The 26,514-nt window shown below is 50.2% G+C and overlaps 1 protein-coding gene across 1 annotated transcript in view; it reads left to right on the plus strand.

Annotated features, from left to right (window-relative positions):
* Positions 1-7,686: 7,686 nt before the first annotated feature.
* The window catches only part of LOC146869176 (7-methylguanosine phosphate-specific 5'-nucleotidase A-like), a 70,193-nt gene continuing 51,365 nt past the window's right edge, over positions 7,687-26,514 (plus strand). Inside the window, exon 1 of the mRNA XM_085641907.1 lies at positions 7,687-7,865. Within this exon, the coding sequence (XP_085498033.1) occupies positions 7,863-7,865 (3 nt within the window). The 5' untranslated portion in view covers positions 7,687-7,862. The remainder of the gene's footprint in view (positions 7,866-26,514) is intronic.

A 26,514-nucleotide genomic window follows, 5' to 3' on the forward strand; every position in this document is an offset into this window, starting at 1 on the left:
TTAATGAGGCAGGTGTACATCGCAGTGATGACATAATACCCTTCGGGCCGTTTATCACGACAACAATAGATTGAGATAATTCAAACTGGGGAATAACCAATCTAAAGAAAGTTGATTACATTAATTAAATTATTATATAAGATCATGATCAAAAGATTTTGTATACATAGATTAGATTTTTTTTTTTAAACAGCGCTTTATCAGACCCAGAGGAGAGCCGCGGTCCTTTTTTCGGGACCAGTGCTTTATCATAGCATTGCAAAAAGCACGTTGCTTGGCTTAGGTCTGGAATTTTGCCTTTTTCCCCATAAAACATTGGCAAAATTGCTAGCATGAAAATTGAATTGATGTTAAATATAACTCTATGAGTATTTTAAGGGGAAAAAGCCTTTACATCGTCTGCGCTACAACTCATGTGATTACAACGTGGTTGTTACAACTACCACGTTGTTACAACGCAAGCAATTACATCGTAATCGTTTTTACGACTTGCTGTAGGGGGCACGCTAAACTAAGGAATAGTATAATTTACTATTCCAACACCTTCTCTACTGTTGCACATGCTGGAGTTGGAATAGTAAATTATAGTATTCCTAAGTCCAGCGCGCCCCCTACAGCAAGTCGTAGAAACGACTTGTGATGTAAGGGTTTGCGTTGTAACAACGCGGTGGTTGTAACGACCACGTTGTAATCACATGTGTTGTAGCGCATGCAATATTCCATTTTAAGGTACCACTGATGACATGGGCGGCTGGCACTCTTCTTTGAATTGTTGTCGTCAGGTTAGTTGCAGTAAACGTTTTAATAGGCCACTGTGCAAACAAGGAGATTAGACTAACTTATTAATAGCTGTGTTAAAAAGTCATACTTGGGGAGCAGTGTGCGTCTCAAAGAACTGGACCTCCCTGTCACTGCATCTGCAGTGTACTTGTCCGATGTTTACTACCTGAATATCATACATTTCAGTAAGTGTGCCAGAACTTGTGCTGCACAGAGGAAAGACACACAAAGGTATTTTATGCTTTGGCTGCTTCAATTTGTTCATTTGTCAGTGTTATGTTTCTCCGAGTCCATACATGCCGATTAACCCAACCCATGACTTTATTTGAGGTGTTTCCCGCCTAGAATTACTTTGCTTCCAGTGCTTAATTTATAAAAGAAAGAGTGCTGGTGCCCAAAGCTCTGTTCAGAGGCTCTTGGCGCACCGAATACCGTAGCCTGAAACCCACCTCGAGCCTCTTTAATTCACTACCACACACTCCCTGACCCTTGATCTCACTCCTGCAGGCTCCTGATTTCTCCCTCTGTGCCGGCTTTGGTGTCTTTCTCTTCCTCCGTCTTTCCAATCTGTGAGTTTTGCCACTCGTCACTCTGTAAATAAATGATGCAGGGAAATACATGCTGTTCGCCAAAAATAAGTACCGTGCCCCCCACCGGAAACCATTGGCTCAAATTAAGCACTACTTGTTTCCGTATAAGCGTGTAGGGGAATGTATTTCCCTGATTTGTTTCCAAATGTCCCACATCTCAGCTTGAAAATGTTTGCGTGAGTGTTTCTCTAACAAGTGTGGAAGGTTCAGCATTTCTTCCTCAGACAATGACAATGCGTGAAGAGGGCTTACAGCCTTTACAAATGGATGCAAGAATGTAAATTTAGGCGAAGTAGTGGTATCACAAGTATTGGCAAAGCCAATAGGTCTCACCCATGCAAGAGCTGTTGGCATTTTCAATGTCTTTTAACCATGTTGTATAGTAGCACGGCTGCTATGCAGCATGGCTGAGCAACCTTACCCGGTACCACGCATCAGAGGTCAGACTAACATATTTTAGTGTTGATGTCCACATCACCGCACTAAAATGCACAAGTCACTCATAATGGCCCCCCTTGAACCACCCGAGTATATGCACTCAAGGCTGCATTCAACACAAGCAGCCAGTGCACTTTATGAATGTGCTTGTTCGGGCAGTTCCTGCGCTGCTGCTTCCCAGAGTCTCACATTCACAGCCTGGCTCGGAGGTGGTGTGAGTGCTTGTGCCAGTACTGGTTTCTACAAGTTACAAGGGTGGGGCTTCGTGGGTGAGAGAGGCCCAGCACAGACCACTAACCGAGGTTTGTGTGGAAGAGGCCGCTTTTATTGAAACAGGTGCACATCACACATTTTCCTAGGCATTCCACCTTAAATGAATGCCTCACTATGCAAAAACGTAACCTATACATTTCCCTACTCCCACCCCTAAATGTCTTTCCCCCACATAACCTAGCCCAGTAATGTTCCACATCCTGCCGTAACTGAATCTCTGCAATTGTGACCTTTAACTTCCCCTACCGCTTATCGCTGCATCTGTTAACATATAACTCAACAAACATGCCATAGTGTAATCTTTCCTTCCTACCCTATACAGATATGAGCTTGTTCACAGCCTCCCTTTCAGCCTGGTTCGCCGATGGCAACAACAATAAACTTAGCTAAAGCCATGCAAACTTCTCGGCCAACCACCAACCACACCTGACTCGTAGCGACAACAATACATCAACAAACCCTGCACACATGTTCTAATTAAACCCTTTTGCTCAAACAAAAAACATCTCCCAAGGAACCCCGGGAAATCCAGGTAAGCTTTGGGTGGGGTCGGTATCTTTTTTCCCACCTTTATGTACCTGTCAGCCACCAGGTCACCCCTAACAAAATGGTGGCATATAGTCCAGGATGAAAAGGGGTATATCTAACACTCCACCCAGATAGCCCAAATTAGCCTAAACCTAGCACAGTCGCCCGTCCTGTACCACTTTCGCCAATTCTCCCATAGGGCACGTTCCCCAAACCCCTATTCAGATCAAGTAAGCCCGTCTTCAATTTCTCTGGGTGGGCAATACGGTCAACAAAGCATGGTGGGTCAGGTGGAAATAAACAACAGCCTTACAGGATCATGGTGGTCAAGACTGCAAAGTCTACAGCCCTCACGCGGACCAGGAGGCGTCTCGTCTTCTCTTGTTGTCCGGCAAAACAGCCCTGTCACTGGTGGCCACAGTTCAGATGCATGGCCCGAAGTGAGGGGGCGGCAGCTTTCCATTCTTCCGTGCATGCATAGGGTCCATGCGTGATGCCATACTCCAGTCCAGGTTTTTTTTCTTTGAATTCTGGAATGTTTAGTTATGTTTTATAATGGAATAAACATGACTACAAATCTAAAATAAAATAAAACCTGTGCTGGAGCAACACATCCGACGTGAGTTGGGAAACTTGTCAGGGCTGCGTTCGAGACTCGCGGTGCTTTGTGCTGTAGAGCAGGTCATGCTGCATGCATCTTGCATCGTGCTGTTCCCCTCAGCAGCCCCCCCAGACATCATTTCAAGTCGCCTGGCCGGGCGACAACCATATACGGTTCTTCACTAAAATCTAAATGCAACAACTACTGCCCTCTGGTCATGAGTTGGGGGGAGGGGCGGTCACAGTGTGCCCAGTCCTGCAGTGCACACTTTAAAAGCAGCAAGCACTCAGCCTCTCTGACAGACTCGAGTCAGCTGTCAGGAGGACTCCTGTCGCCCTGAGATAAGAAGCACGCCTGAGAGAGACACATACAAAACCTGCCTGCCTACAAGACCAAGTCTGCAGCAGCAAATCTGTAGCCAGGCACAGAGCACAGCTGATCTCACCCATCAGGACTGTAAGACCATTCCTGGGTAAAGTCCAGGAGCAGCGCTGCACGCCCGATTTGAAGATTGCTTAGGCAGCCTGGCATTATCTGGGGCCGGATGTAGGAAGTCAAATTGCGATTGCAAACTATGAAATTCGCTATTTGGCTGTGCAATGTAGGTAGGCAAATGCCCAAATCGCAATTCCTTATTTTGCGCAAGCATTTAGAGAATCACAATTTGTGATTCAGTAAATGCTATGCCAGTACGCATCGCAAATTGCGATATTGCCTTAAGGAATCGCAAATTATCACCAACTTCAAGTTGGTGGTATTTTGCGATTTCATTTAAAAAAGAACTTTTTTGCTTTTTTCAAAGTGCCATGTGGCACACATACATGCCTATAGGGCATGTATGTGCACCACATGTGCACACATGCACATTTCAGAGGTGCAACAGGGTGTCCTTTTGGAACCCTTGCACCCTTGAAATTGCTCACGCTGTTTGCGAGTACCACTTGGTTACTCGCAAATTGAGTGCGCAAATCCCGTTCATTCCTATGGGCCTCTTGACCCATAGGAATGAATAGGAAGGTATTCCTTGATTGCGAATCTCAATTTGCGATTCGCAATTAAGGAATCGCAATTATTTTAGTGATCCCTACATACATTCCATTTTGCAAGTCCTTAATAGCGATTCAGTAAAAATCGCTATTACGGGACTCACAAAATTGACTTTCCCTCAAACTGGACCCTGGTTACTACACTGGAGTCCAGCAGAGTTGCACAGGGAGGGAGAGCGGGGGCTAGATCTCAAGTGAGGGTGTCACTCACTTTGTGGATCACCACCTAGTGTTTCAGCAGAAACGGTGAAAGGCAACGTGAGCCGCTTCACCGAGGTTGGAGGGAGGGGACGTTGTTACCTGCAGGCAGATTAAGGAAAGTAGCCGGACTCCACAGGCTGGTGCAGTGGGGACGGGGTGTCTGCGATGGAGACATGCATTCAATGTGCAGCAGAAGCAGTGAATGGGCTGTTTGCAGTGCACATGTACAGACGCAATCATCACATTGTGCTCTGAAGTAACAAGAGCTTAAAATGTCGCAGTGCGCAGTTGTGAGAGGTGCGAGGCACTGCTGCAGTATCTGAAACGCTAGCCCTGTCTGGCGAGGTCAGCCTTCTTGCTTCTTATTATTGTAGTGTTATTGTACCCATCTTAGAAAGGGTAAGTAGGTCCGTGATCCGCATTGTAGGCGTTTTGAGCAAGTTTCAAGTACTTTTAAGGGATTCTCATTGCTCAAAAGGCTGTGCTATCTGATATTCATCCCTTTCCATTTACTCACATCAAAGTGTCACTGTACGTTCACACATTTGACTGTCGAATGTGACTCATAAGTACACTGAAGCCATTTCAACATAAAGGTGGCGAACCACTGAAAGGTTGAGCCAGGCTCTGGTTCAGCTCGAGGCCCTGTTGGAACCTCAAGCCATAACGAGCCGAACTTTCATGTGGCGTCTGCCTGCGACTCTCACTCTGCCAAGGATGTGGCATTGTGGCCAGAGCTGCTGACTTTGGAATTAGGGAATCAGGTTGAGTCTCTGCATTGGCCCACCATCCTGTGATTCTTGCCAAATCACTTCATTTACCCATGCCTTAAAAAAGAAATTAATGTGACGTTGTATAATATAACCAGTGCACAGGTAAGACACTCCAATAGTTTTGGGGCAAGATCACGCTATTTAAAAAGTGCAGGAAAATGCACAAAGAGGTAAAAGCAAAATATTAACATTAAAAGGGAGACACAAATAAATATTCCCATTTAGTGGCAGAGTTGTACAAAGCGATACCAGAAAACCTGGATAAATCGCAGCTTACCTGCTTGCATTGTGTGATCTTAGGGAAATATTTTAATATAGCCTTGTAGCCTGCCTATGGCCATTAAGGGCCCGAGCCAAATGCAGGCCCTTTAACAAGGGATCCAGCCTTTAATGCCGTATATGTAGCCCATATATGGAGGGCTAAAAGGCATTGAACATTCCGTCAGTAGAGGGCAGAATGTTCTAACAAATAAAACAAAGGCCTCAGGGGCCGAGTGGATGAAATCCCCTCGGGCTTCTTGAGGCCTTTGTTCACAGTAACAGCTGTGAACTCTGATTTTCTACTTGCCTGGAGCGCTCCATTGTTTTCGATGGAGCTCCCAACATTCCAGTGTTCTAATTGCCATTAGAAGCCTGGAGCACTCCACTGTTTTCGATGGAGCGCCCACCATTCCAATGTTCTACTTGTCCATTGTTTTCGATGGAGCGCCCAACATTCCAATGTTCTACTTGTCCATTGTTTTCAATGGAGCTCCCAACATTCCAATGTTGCCATTAGAAGCCCGGAGCGCTCCATTGTTTCCAAGGGAGCTCCCAACATTCCAATGTTCTACTTGCCATTAGAAGCCCGGAGCGCTCCATTGTTTTCGATGGACCTCCCAACATTCCAATGTTCTACTTGCCATTAGAAGCCCGGAGCATTCCATTGTTTTCAATGGAGCTCCCAACATTCCAATGTTCTACTTGCCATTAGAAGCCCGGAGCATTCCATTGTTTTCAATGGAGCTCCCAACATTCCAATGTTCTACTTGCCATTAGAAGCCCGGAGCGCTCCATTGTTTTCGATGGACCTCCCAATATTCCAATGTTCTACTTGCCATTATAAGCCCGGAGCATTCCATTGTTTTCAATAGAGCTCCCAACATTCCAATGTTCTACTTGCCATTAGAAGCCCGGAGCGCTCCATTGTTTTCGATGGAGCTCCCAACATTCCAATGTTGCCATTATAAGCCCGGAGCGCTCCATTGTTTTCAATGGAGCTCCCAACATTCTAATGTTCTACTTGCCATTAGAAGCCCGGAGCGCTCCATTGTTTTCGATGGAGTGCCCAACATTCCAATGTTCTACTTGCCATTAGAAGCCCGGAGCGCTCCATTGTTTTCAATGGAGCTCCCAACATTCCAATGTTCTACTTGCCATTAGAAGCCGGGAGCGCTCCATTGTTTTCGATGGAGTGCCCAACATTCCAATGTTCTACTTGCCATTAGAAGCCCGGAGCGCTCCATTGTTTTCAATGGAGCTCCCAACATTCTAATGTTCTACTTCCCATTAGAAGCCCGGAGCGCTCCATTGTTTTCGATGGACCTCCCAACATTCCAATGTTCTAATTCACCAAAACTGGTGTATGAGTGTGTGAGTTCAAAATCCCAGCTTGACCTACTGTTTTGGTTTTACAGACTATAAAAAAGACTATAGAATTTCTGTAAAATAATCCAGGGCTAGGGATCCCATGACGACCGTCTTGCCTCTTGGTTCAATAATGACACTGTCGCCAGCGTTGGATATGTACTTCTCAGTACAGTGCCTAAAAGTGACAGAGCAATGCAATGTTAAAGCTTCCACGTGCTAAAGAAATACACATTGTTGAACTTTGAACAGACTATGATATTTTACGCCATGTTTAGGAATCGGCAGATAACCGGCCTAGAAGAGCCAAGCAAGACCCTTGGCTCGCCTCTGGCTTGGCTCGCTCATCTCTATGTGACGTCATCGGCAATCGAGAAACTTGCCCTTGCCAATGCTTGTTACCTGCGCTCCGGAACCACTCGCGGATCCTTCGAGGCCCCTCCTCCAGCTGTCATAGCACAGCCCGGTCACTGGCAGTGGGCATCCGAGCCGTTCCTGGTGCATCCCCCAGCTCACCAACAGCGAGACAAGTTTGAGACATCTCGCAAAGATGCCGCACGAGAAACACACCTGGGTACATTGGAGCTCGGTAGAAAAACAACAGCACAAAAAACAACATTTAAAATACCAGCTTCAGTTCTGCGTCGTCTAAGGTTTGCTTCTTAGCACTCACATATTTTCCAGGTATTCAACAGGTATAAATAGATAAACGTATCCAATTCTATAAAACAGCTTCGAGGAAAAGAGGGGGACAGGAACCATTCTAAGATGGAGTGAAAGGAACCGTGCTAAGATGGAGTGTGTGATCCTCGCCTGAACACCTCCTCCTCACTCGCCTTTATTCCGGCTCCGCTGTCTCCGTGAGCAGCAGACTGCAGCAGCTCACCCGGCCGCCCTTGTTTGTGTTTCTCTCTGGCTGCTTCTCACTTCGTGTGTCTGTTTCTCGTGCTCGGCCGTCATTGCTCTCCGTTTCTTCAGACTGCTCTTCCCCTCCCCCAGCAGCAGCATGGTGAGTGTGGGCCTCTTCGCCACGACCTGTTTCTGCTTCATTTTACACCAGACGTCGCTATGCTTTAGATTGTTATCAAATAAGTTGTAATTTGCTATGTGCGCCTCTTCTGCCGTCTCTATTGTTGCCAAGTGGTGCAATGTGTGTCACTTGGAACTCGTCTTGGCTTGTTAGCATGCTGGCGTTTGAACTACGCGTGGAATAGTGAATACATATGAACTTCAGGTTCCACAATGCAAAGCGCTTTGGCGACAGAGCCAGCGGCCATGTTTTCAGACGGTTTATGTGGACAGCGTCAGTGATTTCAGCGTGAGTAAGGGGGACATCCTGCTGCGAAATGTGACACTTGAGTGATACTTCCTAGAGAGTGAAACCAAGCAAAGGACATAGTTAAATAATGGATATTACTGACCTTTGAAACAATGCGAAGCTCTAAAGTGTCATTGAAAGTACCACAGCACCCGTGGAATGCCACTGCACAGCACCCGTGGAATGCCACTGCACAGCACCCGTGGAATGCCACTGCACAGCACCCGTGGAATGCCACTGCACAGCACCCGTGCAATGCCACTGCACGGCACCCGTGGAATGGCAATGCACAGCACCCGTGGACTGGCAATGCACAGCACCCGTGGACTGGCAATGCACAGCACCCGTGGAATGCCACTGCACAGCACCCGTGGAATGCCACTGCACAGCACCCGTGCAATGCCACTGCACGGCACCCGTGGAATGGCAATGCACAGCACCCGTGGACTGGCAATGCACAGCACCCGTGGACTGGCAATGCACAGCACCCGTGGAATGCCACTGCACAGCACCCGTGGAATGCCACTGCACAGCACCCGTGGAATGACACTGCACAGCACCCGTGGAATGACAATGCACAGCACCCGCGGAATGACAATGCACAGCACCCCTGGAATGCCACTGCACAGCACCCGTGGACTGGCAATGCACAGCACCCGTGGAATGACAATGCACAGCACCCTAGTTTCAACATTTCATGATATCTTTTGGGAGAAATTTTCTGAAGGTAGAGGTGGTTGAAGGCGGTGTGGGTGAAGGCAGTGCTGGGTGAAAGGCGGCGTGAGGTGAAGGTAGAGCAGGATGAAGGTGGTGTGGGTGAAGGCAGCGCTGGGTGAAAGGCGGCGTGAGGTGAAGGTAGAGCAGGATGAAGGCGGTGTGGGTGAAGGCAGTGCTGGGTGAAAGGCGGCGTGAGGTGACGGTAGAGCAGGATGAAGGTGGTGTGGCTGAAGGCAGTGCTGGGTGAAAGGCGGCGTGAGGTGAAGGTAGAGCTGGATGAAGGCGGTGTGGGTGAAGGCAGTGCAGGGTGAAAGGCGGCGTGAGGTGAAGGTAGAGCAGGATGAAGGCGGTGTGGGTGAAGGCAGCGCTGGGTGAAAGGCGGCGTGAGGTGAAGGTAGAGGTGGTTGAAGGCGGGGTGGGTGAAGGCAGTGCTGCGTGAAAGGCGGCGTGAGGTGAAGGTAGAGCAGGTTGAAGGCGGTGTGGGTGAAGGCAGTGCTGCGTGAAAGGCGGCGTGAGGTGAAGGTAGAGCAGGATGAAGGCGGTGTGGGTGAAGACAGTGCTGGGTGAAAGGCGGCGTGAGGTGACGGTAGTGCAGGATGAAGGCGGTGTGGGTGAAGGCAGTGCTGGGTGAAAGGCGGTGTGAGGTGACGGTAGAGCAGGATGAAGGCGGTGTGGGTGAAGGCAGTGCAGGGTGAAAGGCGGTGTGAGGTGAAGGTAGAGCAGGATGAAGGCGGTGTGGGTGAAGACAGTGCTGCGTGAAAGGCGGCGTGAGGTGACGGTAGAGCAGGATGAAGGCGGTGTGGGTGAAGGCAGTGCAGGGTGAAAGGCGGTGTGAGGTGAAGGTAGAGGTGGATGAAGATGGGGTGGGTGAAGGCAGTGCTGGGTGAAAGGCGGCGTGAGGTGAAGGTAGAGCAGGTTGAAGGCGGGGTGGGTGAAGGCAGTGCTGGGTGAAAGGCGACGTGAGGTGAAGGTAGAGCAGGTTGAAGGCGGGGTGGGTGAAGGCAGTGCTGGGTGAAAGGCGGTGTGAGGTGAAGGTAGAGCAGGATGAAGGCGGTGTGGGTGAAGGCAGTGCTGGGTGAAAGGCGGCGTGAGGTGAAGGTAGAGCTGGATGAAGGCGGTGTGGGTGAAGGCGGTGTGGGTGAAAGGCGGCGTGAGGTGACGGTAGAGCAGGATGAAGGCGGTGTGGGTGAAGGCAGTGCAGGGTGAAAGGCGGTGTGAGGTGAAGGTAGAGGTGGATGAAGGTGGTGTGGGTGAAGGCAGCGCTGGGTGAAAGGCGGCGTGAGGTGAAGGTAGAGGTGGTTGAAGGCGGGGTGGGTGAAGGCAGTGCTGCGTGAAAGGCGGCGTGAGGTGAAGGTAGAGCAGGTTGAAGGCGGTGTGGGTGAAGGCAGTGCTGGGTGAAAGGCGGCGTGAGGTGACGGTAGAGCAGGATGAAGGCGGTGTGGGTGAAGGCAGTGCTGGGTGAAAGGCGGCGTGAGGTGAAGGTAGAGGTGGATGAAGGTGGTGTGGGTGAAGGCAGTGCTGGGTGAAAGGCGGCGTGAGGTGAAGGTAGTGCTGGATGAAGGCGGTGTGGGTGAAGGCAGTGCTGGGTGAAAGGCGGCGTGAGGTGAAGGTAGAGCAGGTTGAAGGCGGGGTGGGTGAAGGCAGTGCTGGGTGAAAGGCGGTGTGAGGTGAAGGTAGAGCAGGATGAAGGCGGTGTGGGTGAAGGCAGTGCTGGGTGAAAGGCGGTGTGAGGTGAAGGTAGAGCAGGATGAAGGCGGTGTGGGTGAAGGCAGTGCTGGGTGAAAGGCGGTGTGAGGTGAAGGTAGAGCAGGATGAAGGCGGTGTGGGTGAAGGCAGCGCTGGGTGAAAGGCGGCGTGAGGTGAAGGTAGAGGTGGTTGAAGGCGGGGTGGGTGAAGGCAGTGCTGCGTGAAAGGCGGCGTGAGGTGAAGGTAGAGCAGGTTGAAGGCGGTGTGGGTGAAGGCAGTGCTGGGTGAAAGGCGGCATGAGGTGAAGGTAGAGCAGGATGAAGGCGGGGTGGGTGAAGGCAGTGCTGGGTGAAAGGCGGCGTGAGGTGACAGTAGAGCAGGATGAAGGCGGTGTGGGTGAAGGCAGCGCTGGGTGAAAGGCGGCGTGAGGTGAAGGTAGAGGTGGTTGAAGGCGGGGTGGGTGAAGGCAGTGCTGCGTGAAAGGCGGCGTGAGGTGAAGGTAGAGCAGGTTGAAGGCGGTGTGGGTGAAGGCAGTGCTGGGTGAAAGGCGGCGTGAGGTGAAGGTAGAGCAGGATGAAGGCGGGGTGGGTGAAGGCAGTGCTGCGTGAAAGGCGGCGTGAGGTGAAGGTAGAGCAGGATGAAGGCGGGGTGGGTGAAGGCAGTGCTGGGTGAAAGGCGGCGTGAGGTGAAGGTAGAGCTGGATGAAGGTGGTGTGGGTGAAGGCAGTGCTGGGTGAAAGGCGGTGTGAGGTGAAGGTAGAGCAGGATGAAGGCGGGGTGGATGAAGGCAGTGCCAGGTGAAAGGCGGTGTGAGGTGAAGGTAGAGCAGGATGAAGGCGGTGTGGGTGAAGGCAGTGCTGGGTGAAAGGCGGCGTGAGGTGAAGGTAGAGCTGGATGAAGGCGGTGTGGGTGAAGGCAGTGCTGGGTGAAAGGCGGCGTGAGGTGAAGGTAGAGCGGGTTGAAGGCGGGGTGGGTGAAGGCAGTGCTGGGTGAAAGGCGGCGTGAGGTGACGGTAGAGCAGGATGAAGGCGGTGTGGGTGAAGGCAGTGCTGGGTGAAAGGCGGCGTGAGGTGACGGTAGAGCAGGATGAAGGCGGTGTGGGTGAAGGCAGTGCAGGGTGAAAGGCAGTGTGAGGTGAAGGTAGAGGTGGATGAAGATGGTGTGGGTGAAGGCAGCGCTGGGTGAAAGGCGGCGTGAGGTGAAGGTGGTGTGGGTGAAGGCAGTGCTGGGTGAAAGGCGACGTGAGGTGAAGGTAGAGCAGGTTGAAGGCGGGGTGGGTGAAGGCAGTGCTGGGTGAAAGGCGGTGTGAGGTGAAGGTACAGCAGGATGAAGGCGGGGTGGGTGAAGGCAGTGCTGGGTGAAAGGCGGCGTGAGGTGACGGTAGAGCAGGATGAAGGCGGTGTGGGTGAAGGCAGTGCTGGGTGAAAGGCGGTGTGAGGTGAAGGTAGAGCAGGATGAAGGCGGTGTGGGTGAAGGCAGTGCTGGGTGAAAGGCGGCGTGAGGTGAAGGTAGAGCTGGATGAAGGCGGTGTGGGTGAAGGCGGTGTGGGTGAAAGGCGGCGTGAGGTGACGGTAGAGCAGGATGAAGGCGGTGTGGGTGAAGGCAGTGCAGGGTGAAAGGCGGTGTGAGGTGAAGGTAGAGGTGGATGAAGGTGGTGTGGGTGAAGGCAGCGCTGGGTGAAAGGCGGCGTGAGGTGAAGGTAGAGGTGGTTGAAGGCGGTGTGGGTGAAGGCAGTGCTGCGTGAAAGGCGGCGTGAGGTGAAGGTAGAGCAGGTTGAAGGCGGGGTGGGTGAAGGCAGTGCTGCGTGAAAGGCGGCGTGAGGTGAAGGTAGAGCAGGTTGAAGGCGGTGTGGGTGAAGGCAGTGCTGGGTGAAAGGCGGCGTGAGGTGACGGTAGAGCAGGATGAAGGCGGTGTGGGTGAAGGCAGTGCTGGGTGAAAGGCGGTGTGAGGTGAAGGTAGAGGTGGATGAAGGTGGTGTGGGTGAAGGCAGCGCTGGGTGAAAGGCGGCGTGAGGTGAAGGTAGAGGTGGATGAAGGTGGTGTGGGTGAAGGCAGTGCTGGGTGAAAGGCGGCGTGAGGTGAAGGTAGTGCTGGATGAAGGCGGTGTGGGTGAAGGCAGTGCTGGGTGAAAGGCGGCGTGAGGTGAAGGTAGAGCAGGTTGAAGGCGGGGTGGGTGAAGGCAGTGCTGGGTGAAAGGCGGTGTGAGGTGAAGGTAGAGCAGGATGAAGGCGGGGTGGGTGAAGGCAGTGCTGGGTGAAAGGCGGTGTGAGGTGAAGGTAGAGCAGGATGAAGGTGGTGTGGGTGAAGGCAGTGCCAGGTGAAAGGCGGCGTGAGGTGACAGTAGAGCAGGATGAAGGCGGTGTGGGTGAAGGCAGTGCTGGGTGAAAGGCGGCGTGAGGTGAAGGTAGAGCTGGATGAAGGCGGTGTGGGTGAAGGCAGTGCTGGGTGAAAGGCGGCGTGAGGTGAAGGTAGAGCGGGTTGAAGGCGGGGTGGGTGAAGGCAGTGCTGGGTGAAAGGCGGCGTGAGGTGACGGTAGAGCAGGATGAAGGCGGTCTGGGTGAAGGCAGTGCTGGGTGAAAGGCGGCGTGAGGTGACGGTAGAGCAGGATGAAGGCGGTGTGGGTGAAGGCAGCGCTGGGTGAAAGGCGGCGTGAGGTGAAGGTGGTGTGGGTGAAGGCAGTGCTGGGTGAAAGGCGACGTGAGGTGAAGGTAGAGCAGGTTGAAGGCGGGGTGGGTGAAGGCAGTGCTGGGTGAAAGGCGGTGTGAGGTGAAGGTAGAGCAGGATGAAGGCGGGGTGGGTGAAGGCAGTGCTGGGTGAAAGGCGGCGTGAGGTGACGGTAGAGCAGGATGAAGGCGGTGTGGGTGAAGGCAGTGCTGGGTGAAAGGCGGCGTGAGGTGAAGGTAGAGCTGGATGAAGGCGGTGTGGGTGAAGGCGGTGTGGGTGAAAGGCGGCGTGAGGTGACGGTAGAGCAGGATGAAGGCGGTGTGGGTGAAGGCAGTGCAGGGTGAAAGGCGGTGTGAGGTGAAGGTAGAGGTGGATGAAGGTGGTGTGGGTGAAGGCAGCGCTGGGTGAAAGGCGGCGTGAGGTGAAGGTAGAGGTGGATGAAGGTGGTGTGGGTGAAGGCAGTGCTGGGTGAAAGGCGGCGTGAGGTGAAGGTAGAGCAGGTTGAAGGCAGGGTGGGTGAAGGCAGTGCTGGGTGAAAGGCGGTGTGAGGTGAAGGTAGAGCAGGATGAAGGCGGTGTGGGTGAAGGCAGTGCTGGGTGAAAGGTGGCGTGAGGTGAAGGTAGAGCAGGTTGAAGGCGGTGTGGGTGAAGACAGTGCTGGGTGAAAGGCGGCGTGAGGTGACGGTAGTGCAGGATGAAGGCGGTGTGGGTGAAGGCAGTGCTGGGTGAAAGGCGGTGTGAGGTGACGGTAGAGCAGGATGAAGGCGGTGTGGGTGAAGGCAGTGCTGGGTGAAAGGCGGCGTGAGGTGAAGGTAGAGGTGGATGAAGGCGGTGTGGGTGAAGGCAGTGCTGGGTGAAAGGCGGCGTGAGGTGAAGGTAGAGCAGGATGAAGGCGGTGTGGGTGAAGGCACTGCTGGGTGAAAGGCGGCGTGAGGTGTCGGTAGAGCAGGATGAAGGCGGTGTGGGTGAAGGCAGTGCTGGGTGAAAGGCGGTGTGAGGTGAAGGTAGAGGTGGATGAAGGTGGTGTGGGTGAAGGCAGTGCTGGGTGAAAGGCGGCGTGAGGTGAAGGTAGAGCAGGATGAAGGCGGTGTGGGTGAAGGCAGTGCTGGGTGAAAGGCGGTGTGTGGTGAAGGTAGAGCAGGATGAAGGCGGTTTGGGTGAAGGCAGTGCTGGGTGAAAGGCGGTGTGAGGTGAAGGTAGAGCAGGATGAAGGCGGTGTGGGTGAAGGCAGTGCTTGGTGAAAGGAGGTGTAAGGTGAAGGTAGAGCTGGATGAAGGCGGTGTGGGTGAAAGCAGTGCTGGGTGAAAGGCGGTGTGAGGTGAAGGTAGAGCAGGATGAAGGCGGTGTGGGTGAAGCCAGTGCTTGGTGAAAGGAGGTGTAAGGTGAAGGTAGAGGTGGATGAAGGCGGTGTGGGTGAAAGCAGTGCTGGGTGAAAAGCAGTGTGAGGTGAAGGCGGTGCAGGATGATGTTGGTGCTCGATGAAACAGTGCGGGTCAAGGCGGTGCGGGATGAAAAGCGGCGTGAGGTGAAGGCAGTGCGGGTGAAGGCAGTGCGGGATGAAGGTGGCGTGGGTTGAAGGAGATGCGGGATGAAAAGTGGTGTGAAGTGAAGGCAGTGCAGGATGAAAGTAGTGCGGGTGAAGCCGGTGTGGGGTGAAAGGCACATTTATACATACCCCGGTATAGAGAATTTCTGAGCACAGCATCCAATAAAACGGAGGCTACAATGGGGGATCCACTGTAAAGTGAGGTACAGCTTGTACTACTGAGGATATGGGACACACAGGAAGTCACGGGGTACCAGAAAGCATTTCTAAATCGAGGCCTTACTGTAGCGAAGATAAACAAGCCAAGCCGTGAAAGTGATCGGACGGAAGGGGAAATAAAAACAAGCATTTGCCGCGTGACGCGGGAAGCTTGTAATAAGAGAAGCTGACGAGGAGGGAATGGGAGAAGGGAGGGGTTTCACACACAGATGGCAGCTGTGCATGTCGCTTGTGCGCGTAACAGCAAGCTGGTGGCCGGCAAAAGCCTGTGGGTAGCACTTTTAAAACCCAATTACTAAATGTCTCGCCAGTGCAGCGCATTCGCTGGCTCAGGCAAGACCAAAAAAAAGGCTCATACACCTGCCAGCGGACCAGGATTTTATGGGCCTGTGTTGTAGTAAGGAAGACAGCAGTTAAGGAGACTAGTGTGAGGTAAGAGGAACGCGTTTCTTCACTGTAAAAGGAGCCCCTACAACTGCCAGCTCCGACCCTCACAGAACGTTGACAACATTCCAGAAGTGCATTTGGAAGAATACAACAGGGAAGAGGGACTGGGGTAAGGGATAACAACAAATAACACATACGATCTGCATGTAAATAATCGCAATACAAAATAAAGCATACTACATCTTTTCCCATATTTAAAGATCTTGTTCAATCCATCACAAAGTCTTTGAACCTGGAAGGAAATGCAACATTTCTCTTACTTAACTCCTCATGGAACGGTGTACCTCTAGCCTTGCTTTCCCTCACACTTGGGGAATAACCAATCCTGGGAACATTCCCTGCTGAAAAACTACTGTTGACTTCCACCTTTGGCCGTTGTCAATGAGGGTGGTAGTGCATGTTTTCTTGATCATTCAACACTACTCAACCACCTCTTTTATACCAATGACCAATAAGGTTGCAATCTGGTAATCGCTAGCCTGCCGACGGAGCAATTCAAAAGGAGTTTTCCAGTGCTATCGAGAGTCGTGCGGCAAGACCGAGCTCGGTCCTAAAAGTGTAGCTTCTACACGGATATGGAAATTAAGAGCCATTTGAATGGTCTCCTTGATTAGATGATTGACCCTTTCAATCTGTCTGTTGCTCTGGGGGCGATTTAATGGGGATCTTACATCGTCCATACCATTCCTCTTGAAATTTACCATGAGAGATCAACTTTACCCTATTATCGCTGACTAGATGTCTAGGGAAACCTTTGCTACAAAAGCCACATTTGAAAAAATTGATTACTTTCATAGTGTTGGGCTGAGAGACAAATTTGATTTCAATCCATCCAACGTAATCCATCAAGATGTGGTATATCACATGTCGGATGGACGAATGAAGCCAATGCCAAACTTAATCCAAGGTCCATCTGGCAGTTCAATAGACATCATGGGGCAGCTGCATATTTTGGTAGTTTCATCAGTACCTGCACATTACACACCTACCAACATAAATATCCACATCACGATACATAGAATTCCGCCAGTACACCTGGTATAATTTTGTTTTGGTGCCAGTCATGCCCACATGACCCTCAGGAGTCAGAGTATCCGGCAATCCTTTTAAAGAACAAGAATGAACAGGCACATCACCACGTGGAACAATCCCATCTTCAGTTATGAGTTTATCCTTCTCTTTCCGAAAGCGTCGGATGCTCACATCCAGCACTATCTCACGTGGCCACCCCCTGCCTCACACACAGTTACCTTACTCTACTCCCCACTACATCGGTTTTCAAGACTCTAATGATTCACACCTGGCTCCTGACGCAATGGCATCACTATCCTCTGACAACCATGCCACTGTCATACCTTTGTAATCCTCCCATCTGTCCCTTTTTTTCTTCATCGTCACGTGGGGCACAAGACAGATAATCGGCAGACTCATTAAACCTTCCCAATACATGTTGTAAATTGAATTGGTACTGTAGCTTGCAAGCCAGTTTTGCAAAACGTGGATAATTCTGCCTGAACCACCACCTTCAAGAATACGAACAAATTACTTATGGTTAGTGTAGATAGTAAATTCCTTTCCCCGCAAGAAGCTTTTGAACTTGCCAACAGCCCAGACCAAAGCCAGCAACTCTTGTTCAGTCAGAGGACTTTGCTTCTGCCCCTCTAAGTTTGAGTGATAGTTTGAGGGAGGCTCTCAAACCTTTGACTTTTGTCTGAGCACAGCTCCAGGATCAGCCTGACTGGCATCAGTGGTAATGATGCATCTTAAATTTTCATTGAAAGATTTTATATAAATGCAATCCACTCTCCTCACATTATGCATTTCATGAACACTCAACATGTTTCTTAAGTAATGTATGCACAGGCTGAACATTTCTTTGTAAGTTTTGATGAGCTTGAAATTAAATTCACACATTCCAATGAAGGATGTAAACGATTCCTTGTTACCAAGTGCTGGTGGTTTTGAGATGTCGGTGATAGGTAAGGGTTTGTATTGTACACCACATTCCACAATAATCTGCCCTAAATATTAAACGTTAGCTTTGAAAAATGTGCACTTCAACTAACTCTCTTACTCTGCATAAAACCCCTTTTTAGTACTGCACGTGCCTCAGTGAAAATCAATGCATTGTCCATGAACGCATTCCTCAAAAAGTCTATTCCTCAAAAAAATGGGGGGAATCATCAGAATTCTGTATTTTTTTACCCATTAAAATATAAACATACAGCAACAAGTACCTGATAGAAACACATTACAAATCTTTTGAGTTGTCTACACTTTTTCTAAATGAGTTTTAGAGCAAACCAACTTGGCAAGAGAGGTATATTAAACAAGCATTGGCATAGCCAATAGGTCTCGCCTTTGGGACCTTATAAGTGTTTAGCCATGCAACAGTTGCATAACTAAATACTTATAAGGTCCCAAAAGCGAGATCTATTGGCTATGCAAGGTGGCTGCAAAAGTGAAAGTAATCGCAGTAAAGCGCAGCGCGCAGCGCGCCCGCGCACATGCACTGTAGCTCCAGGCTGGCCTGGTAGCACTTTTTGGAGCGGGGTCAGGCGAGACCTAAAAACAAATACGAGGCAGCTTTAGAGTGGATAGGGTCAGTTACCAGGTGCCAAGAGGCAACTGGCCGCCAAAGTGAACAGGTTGGGCCCAGGCTGAGAGAACTGTGTATCCATGACAGCCACATACACCTCTCTTTGCTGATACACCTTACATTCCTTCAAAAACTCTGTTCATCAACTGGCCGGCCAGTATTTTCATGTCAATAATGAGGAAACGAGCATTTGCAATGCAATAGGGCAGGCGCTGCCGAGGCGAGACCTAAAAAGGAGAAAACCTACAAAATTCAGTATGTTTTACCCTCTCAAAAATAAAAAAAAAAAGCAACAAATACAAAATAGATACATATTAAAAGTGTTTTGAGTTGTAAACCTTTCCTCAATTAGTTTCAAAGCTAACCAGTTTGTCAGAAGAGCTATAATAAAAAACATATTTGAGGCAGAATTATAACGAATAGGATTGGTTGCCAGATATCAAGGGTAAACAATGAGCCAGAATAAACCAGCTGTGCCCAGACCGAGATAAATGTGCATCCATGACCTATGACAGCTACAGACACCTCTCTTCAACCATGTGTCTGGCTGTCACTCTGGGTGCCTGAGGCGCACTCAGCAGAGGTAATCCAGGGCCAGGCTCTACCACTGCAGCGAGACAAGAGCTGCAGCGCCTCTAGCGATCAAGGGGCTAATGATGCGTGGCCATGCCTTTCAGTGCAGAGATTCGGGACAGGCGCTATAATAAGTTCCCCTGCATTTCTTCCTACAGAAAGGAATGTGACCGTCTACCTCTTGTTGAAGCAGGGTGAAAGTTCCTTTCAGGACAGTAGGAGGAGGCTGAGGGTCTAACTTCCCCCAGGTTTCTCGCGAGAAGCCACCCTCTGGCGAAGTTCAATGAGGGGTTTCCATCAGTTGTAAAAGTAGACCCCTTAATGGCAGCCTGTACACCTAGGGAACTATTATTTTGAGGATGCTTCTGTAGGAAACATTATTGATAAAGACGATTGATGTTGCTTTTAAGAGAGTTGACGGTGCTTCCAATTTTGCTGTCTGAGCTAGCACATATGTCATACACATTCCCAGAGGCGCAACTAGAGCCACATTTCTGGGGGGGAGGGGCTACTAAAAATTTCGGGGGGGGGGGGCTAATACTTCCAGCGATAGTCAGAGTGGAGATGCAGGGGTTCTAAGAAGGGGTGAACAAACAACAAAGCTTTGTTAGCAAGTAAATGGTCTTTTAAAGACCTGTGAAGTACTCCGGGAAGCTGTCGCAGCCCAGGCCTCCACACACCTTGGGCGTGGGGAGGCTGCTTCCCTTTCAGCCCAATGGGCGTTGCGTGCCTGCACACTCTCTAGCGACGTCCTAGCACTGTCAGATGCTGCGAGTTATGGTATTGAACAGCTGCATTGACTTTGATGGAGTCACAGGTGTGGGTTCTTCTTTCTCTGCCACCTCTATTGATCACTCGCATGCAGCAGTCGCTGTTGGAGCTTCGGTGGTAGCATGTTGGAATAAATGGATAAGATTGTGGTGAACTGATCAATTCCAGAAGAATCTACTTATGCATCTCTCATTGCCAGGAGGAAAATGATATGGATCTCAACTGGAACAGATGTTCAACAAATCGGTCAAGATTATGAAGCGTATGATATCAGTCTGTCTTTTCAGCAGAGGCCGTGATTGTGGTGCCAAGAGGGTTTCTGGTCCTCGTCTGACCCTGAGAGGCACCAATCGTCCCATTTGGGGTAGGGTCATGGTCGGGGGAACCGTTCGTTAGAAAAATCCCAGTATCAGCCTTCAAACAGCTCTGTTTGACCGCCCTCCTTCAAAAACCTGACTATGCTGTAATATGGTTAGGTACTGCCTAGACCCGCTCTTCCTATGACTACAACCCCTACGAAATCGTCCCTTTTCCTGGTGCTAAAATTGCCCGCCTTCCGTTTACCCCAAAGGCGGCAAAACATTTTTAGATTTTTGGGATTAGGGGTCGTTAAACCCCAGCCGTATTTATTACATTGACATGGGGGGATGAAGCCTCCGGCCCAGACTTCAGAGCTGCCACCCCTATCAACTACAATGTAGGCAGACTAGACAGGACTAAAAATAAAAAGGGTGGAGGTATAGCAATAATCTATAAAAACGAGTTTAAGCTCACAACGACGCAATCTAACTGCCCTGAATACGAGGCTTTCTTTTTCACACTAGGCCTCTCGGCCAAGTCATCGTTTAAGGGCATGCTAATCTACCGCCCTCCTGGGTCAAGATCCAAGTTTCTAGCCAACTTAGGCAATATGATTGAAGCAGCTGTAGGCTCCACTCACTTCACCATACTAGGTGATTTTAACTTTCACTTAGAAGCCTTCAACGACCACGATACCACGCAGCTAACTACAGACTTAGCAGCTGCCGGCCTGCTGCAATTGATAAAATCTCCCACGCACCAAGCAGGCCACACACTAGATGGTCTATTCACCAACAGTCCCTTTATAACTGTTACCCAAGTAATCCCCCTGATCTGGACAGACCATGCAGCGATCTGTTTCTCTGTTGAAATTAATCCCACCAAACCTCCTACTACAACCTCCTCTCAATTTTCCTACAGAGATTGGAAAAACATCAATCTAGCTCACTTAACAGAGATGATGCAGGAAGGTCATATCCCCAACGAACAGGATCCTACTATAGCGTCTTTTAATTACTTGACAAACCTAAACACGGCTTGCAACAAACTAGCCCCGATTAAAATTTCCCACCGCAACAGGAAAATACCATCAGCTCAGTGGTTTACAGAGCCCCTTAGGATTCAGAGACAGTATTGCAGGAACCTGGAAAGGCAGTGGCGCCGCCACTATAGCCCTGCAGACAAAATGACCTATAAAAACGCCCTTTCCATCTACAAAAGACTTATAGTTTCTGAAAAGAGTCGCTACTATACGTCACAAATCAACCAGGCGAAAAACTCGGTAGGAGAACTATTTCAGGTGGTTACGACCTTGTCCAACCCCCCCGCTGCGCGCCTAGAAGGCTCTCAGTCTCTATCGGACGCTCTGGCCAGCTTCTTTGAGGAGAAGGTTAGTTCCATTTTCCTTACCTTCTCTCATTCCTCCCCTTCCCCCTCCCCTGTGGCATTTCCCAGCAATACTCCTCCCATCTTTTCATCTTTTGACACCATCAATCAGGAACACATTCAACATCTGGTAGCCACCACCAAATCTGGATCCCCCCTCGACCCATGCCCCCCTGCTATCCTGAATCTTATCCCAGCAGCAATTTCTCCCGTGTTGTCTACTATCTGTAATGCCATGTTCTTAACAGGCATCTACCCATCGGTTTGGAAGGAGGCTATTATTAAGCCTCTCTTAAAAAAGCCAACTCTGGACCCTCCTCTCCCCGCCAGTTATAGACCTATTGCCTGTCTCCCCTTCCCAGCCAAGATCTTCGAAAAAACAATGAACATCCAGCTTTCGAAATTCATCAATGACAACGATCTACTTGACGACACCCAGTTTGGTTTCAGACAGGGGCACGGAACGGAGACAGCACTGCTTAAGGCTGCAGACGAAATCAGAGCAACGATGGACAAGGGTGGAGCCGCGGTCCTAATACTTCTGGACCTCTCCGCTGCATTTGACACGGTCGATCATGTCACTCTGATCGACCGTGTCTCGGCTTTAGGAATAAGAGGCAAGGCCAAAGATCTCATTGCTTCATTCTTGGCCAACCGCCCTCAGACAGTCAAGATGGGTAATTTCACCTCCCAGACCTTTTCCCTCCCATGCGGAGTCCCACAGGGCTCCTCGCTAAGTCCGACGCTTTTTAATATCTATGTATCGGACTTGGCGAGGGTGATAAAATCGTATGGAATTGCCCTTACAACGTACGCCGATGATACTCAACTAGTATTATCGGTGCACAATAATGGAACATCGGTCGCAGCCAACTTCCAAGAGGGAATGAAGGCGATAAGCTCCTGGATGTCATCAAATTGCCTCAAATTAAACTCTGACAAAACTGAGGTGATGACATTCGGGAGCTTGCAGCCGGCATGGTCCCCGCAGTGGTGGCCAACTCAGCTGGGTCCCCCCCCCCAACCGGTAGTCAAGGTCCGCAATTTGGGAGTCATTTTTGACAATAAGTTGACTTTCCTCCATCACGCCAACGCTGTGGTATCGGCTGCCTTTTATACCCTAAAAATAATTAAAAAACTACTTCCTTACTTACCACAGTCCGCGGCCAAAACACTTATCAGCACCTTAGTGTTCTCAAGAACAGATTATTGTAACTCCCTTTTTCTGAACGCTCAGGAAAGGGTACTCAATAAACTCCAGACGGTGCAAAACGCCGCGGCCAGAACCCTACTACATATCCCTAAATTCACCTCCACGTCTCCTTACATCAAAGAGCTACACTGGCTCCCTATTAGGAGCCGAATTAAATTTAAGGCTTTGTGTATAGCCTACAAAACTCTGAACAACCCCGGACCACAGTTCCTAAAAAAAGCCCTCTGCCCAGCGGAACAACCCCGGACCTTACAATCGTCCTCAGCCTACTTGTTGAAAGTCCCACGGGCAAGAAAGGCCTGCTGGGGAGATAAATGTTTTACTACCGCTACTGCCAAGCTGTGGAATACACTACCACTCCACATCAAAATGGCCCCTACGCTGCTCAAGTTCAGAAAGAGCCTTAAAACATGGCTGTTCTCTGCCTAATTCCCTCCTCATCGCAAGAAGTGTGTTCTGTAATCGATAGCGCCGAGACACCCTTACGGGTAGTTGCGCGCTTTAAAAATTGCATAAAATAAAATAAATAAATAAATAAATTACAAATTAATAATCAAAACATTTTTATATACATTATATACACAATACGCAGAAAGTCCAGTGTATTACATTGATCGGTACATATGTCATGATACATAGACATTCCTATCCGAATCTATGCATTCAATAATCAAATAACGTTTATCTTTCTGCGTATCCCTATTTGAGCCTACTGCAAGGTCAATGACTAGCACCAGATCCTGATCAAACTATGCCCGCACTCCAACTGGAGTGCGCATGCGCAGTAGGGGCCTGTTCACTGGGAGGGAACCCCCCCCGGGCACCCCCTACGCCCTGCAGATTATCTCCATAAGGGACCCTTGCAGTTATGTGCAGTTTACTTGCACCCTTGTGCGCGTGCGGGGTGGCCAACCAGCCTACTGGAAAGTGTAGCTCCCCTCCCCCGCACCCTTCCAGCCAACCGGCTGTAACTGCCCCTGGAGTTCCATGAGAGACCACTTGTCCCTCCCCCTTGGGCGACCCCATTCAACAATGGCGCCTTCTTCTAAGGACCTTAAATTTAAAGTGCACCAATCATGACCTTACCGCCACAGGCCTGCATAGTTGCCTGACTATCAGCCCCCCCCCCCCCATAGCTCAATGAAAGGTCATGGCCTGTCTCTAGACCCAACTAACCAAGCCAGAAGGTTCTCCATGCAGATTTCATTACCCAATTTGGACAAATGGACGCCGTCTTTTAAGAAGCACGGCTCGCCCCTGATGCACCCATGGGCGATCGTCTTTAAATGTTGAGCCCTAAATAACCTCTCCATTTTGTTATTAATCCTTTTCACCGAGTGGTTCAATGCCCTTACAGACTCCTCTCCCCCCCTCCCCACTTCCCCCCCACCATTGGAATCTCGGGACCAAACCAGGATGGACTCCGGACATAGCCATGCCAACCAACCCTCTTCAGTGATCAGTGTTTCAACCAGCCCCCTTCTACCCAGATGTACCAGATCGTTCCCTCCCGAGTGTAGGATAATAACCCTGGGGCGAGCCCTTTCCCTCTCTAGCAGATCTAACACTAGGCCCCTGAAATGGTCAAAGCTCAGTCCACCCTGCCCATGGAATGATAGCCTAAAACCTGCCTGCCTCGTCTCATAATTGCCTGAAAGAAAAAATTTAATTAAACGTCTCACATATGAATGACCAATGACCCACACGACGTGTGTTCCCTGGTCCCGGGCGTGCACCCGTTCTTGTGCAGATCCAGACTGTTGCTGCGCCGCCACCAGTTTCCCTCCTGCGTGACAGGCTTGAGAAACTGTAAGATGAACAGAACCCAGCATCAGCAAAACCGTCTATGCAGTCTTATAGCATAAGCAGCCGCACATAGCGCTTATAGCAATTAGAGGACCACCTGCCAATCCTCTGCACTTCGCTCTTGGTGAAACCCCTTGCTGCTGCTTCGGTGGCAGCCCCTATCCTGAATGAATGTGTTCCAAAGCTGCTGGGGTCCAGCCCTGCCTTCTGCACTGCCATATCCATGTCCCTTTTAAATTGAAACCTCGCGAGTGGCCCCCCTGTCCGCCTGGGCCTGTGCCCCAGAAAGTCCTCTAGGTTGGTGATAGGGCAGCAAAGGTTCCCCTGTGCCCGGCGCAGCACCACCCCTTCCCCGCGGGCCTCCTGATCGGTCTTAGATCTCCGGATTGATATGAACAAGAAGTCACCTTGGATCCTGACATGGCTAAACTGCAGTCCACCCTGCTCATCTTGTTTGTGTTTTTGACACCAGCTCCCCAATCCTAAAGGCGCCGTAAAATGCCAGTAAAAAAGCAGCGCTGAACAAGAAAACTTCCGCCTCAGTGTTTCAAACCTGGGTAAGCGTCCCAAGTATTGATGCCAGGATATTAACCCCTATAGGCCGCCTTGGGTCCGGTTGTGACGCTTGGAGGTGCTGCCACCCCTTCAGAGCTTTCTTGCCTTTGAAACTATTAGTGGGGTCCCCCCTGCCCCTTGCTTGTGCGAAGAAAGAGATAGCTGCTATATATCGCCTTACTGCTGCCACTGAGCGCCCTTCATCTTTCAATGCCCCCAGGTAAGAGAGAACAGCCCCTGTGTCATGCCACCTCTTCCCCCACTCCTTGCCCAAGAAGTTAGAGTACGCCCAAAATGCCCCTTCGTATGCCCTCCTGGTCGCTAGGCTAGCTGCCACAAGGTCCAGTAGTTGGGGGCACCAATCTGCCAAAGTCGTCTGGGAAGGGTGTCTGGTTCTCTGCCGCTGCTGGGAGATGTGCCCTGAATACCTGCATCTTGAAGCGAGAGAGTGCATCAGCGGCATGATTTAACACCCCTGGGAAATGCTTAGCCCTAAATTGCATATTCAGTTTCATGCATAACAAAATTATTTCTTTCAATAGATGAAGGATCATCTTACACCTTGCTGCTTGCCGATTGATGCATTCTACTACTGTCATGTTGTCTGACCAGAAAACCACTGATTGATTCCTTAATTGCTCCGGCCACACTGTCAATGCCACAAAGATGGGGAACAGCTCTAAAAACCCAATGTTGCCTGTCAAACCGTTTTGCACCCACCATGCCGGCCACCGCTGTGCCACCCTCTCAGTACCCAGTATAGCTCCAAATCCTTCACTACCTGCAGAGTCAGTCATTAAACCTAACTCTGCGGAAGGAGTGAGCGGACCGGGCCATATTACCGTTCCGCTGAAGTCACGCAGGAATGCCATCCAAATCCGCTTATCCTGCTTAACCTCGCCAGACAGCCTGGTGTGGTGGTGTTTCTCTTTGAGACCTGACATGGCTTGTGAGATTGATCGGAGAATGGCCGTCCATAGGGATGACCCGCAAAGCAAAGTTTAGCTGACCTACGGTCTGCTGCAGCTGATGCAGCGTAACCTTCTCTTTTGCCAAGCACCGCTGCAAAGCTGACCTGAACTTTGTGATCTTCTCTTTGGGCAGCCAAGAGCAACCCTGGGCCGAGTCCAACTCTATCCCCAAGAACTCAATCATTGTGGATGGCCCGACCGTCTTACCTTGTGCTAATGGGACCCCAAAACTCTGCATGAGCGTTCAAAATTCCCACAGTGCCCCCCACACACTCCTAAAATGAACTGAAGTAAGCGCAGGAGACCGAGCAACCCATAGGCATGCACTTATCCATGTAGAACTTCCCCTGGAATTGGAAACCCAGAAGATGAAAATCTAAAGGATGGACTGGCAACAAGCGGAAAGCTGACTTTGCCAGCATCGCGCCAGGGCCCAAACCCCTGAGCATCTCAACAGCCTGATCAAAGGATGAGTACTTGACGGTGCACAGCTCATCATTAATAGCATCATTCAAGGATTGCCCACTAGGTGCAGACAGGTTATGAATCAACCTAAACTCCCCAGATTCTTTTTTAGGGACCACCCCCAGAGGAGAACAGACAAAATGTTCTACTGGGACGCTGTCAGATGGGCCTGCAACTCTGCCCAGGCGCAGCTCTTCCTCTATTTTTGCTGCAGCCACCCCTGGGTTGGCCCTCACCGAGAGCTGGTTGTTGCCCTCGGGTGTCCCTACATAATCTGGAGCGGGAATCCTAAAACCATATCTGAAACCTTCTAGTAACAACCTTGCGGATGAAGGACAGTTATATCTATTTAACCATGGGATCAAAGCATTTTTTATTATGGCAGAACGTGCTTTAGTCCGTGAAATACCATCAATCCTGCTTCT

Source organism: Triturus cristatus, chromosome 1_1 (assembly GCF_964204655.1).
Source record: "Triturus cristatus chromosome 1_1, aTriCri1.1, whole genome shotgun sequence".
NCBI classification, from domain to species: Eukaryota; Metazoa; Chordata; class Amphibia; order Caudata; family Salamandridae; genus Triturus; species Triturus cristatus.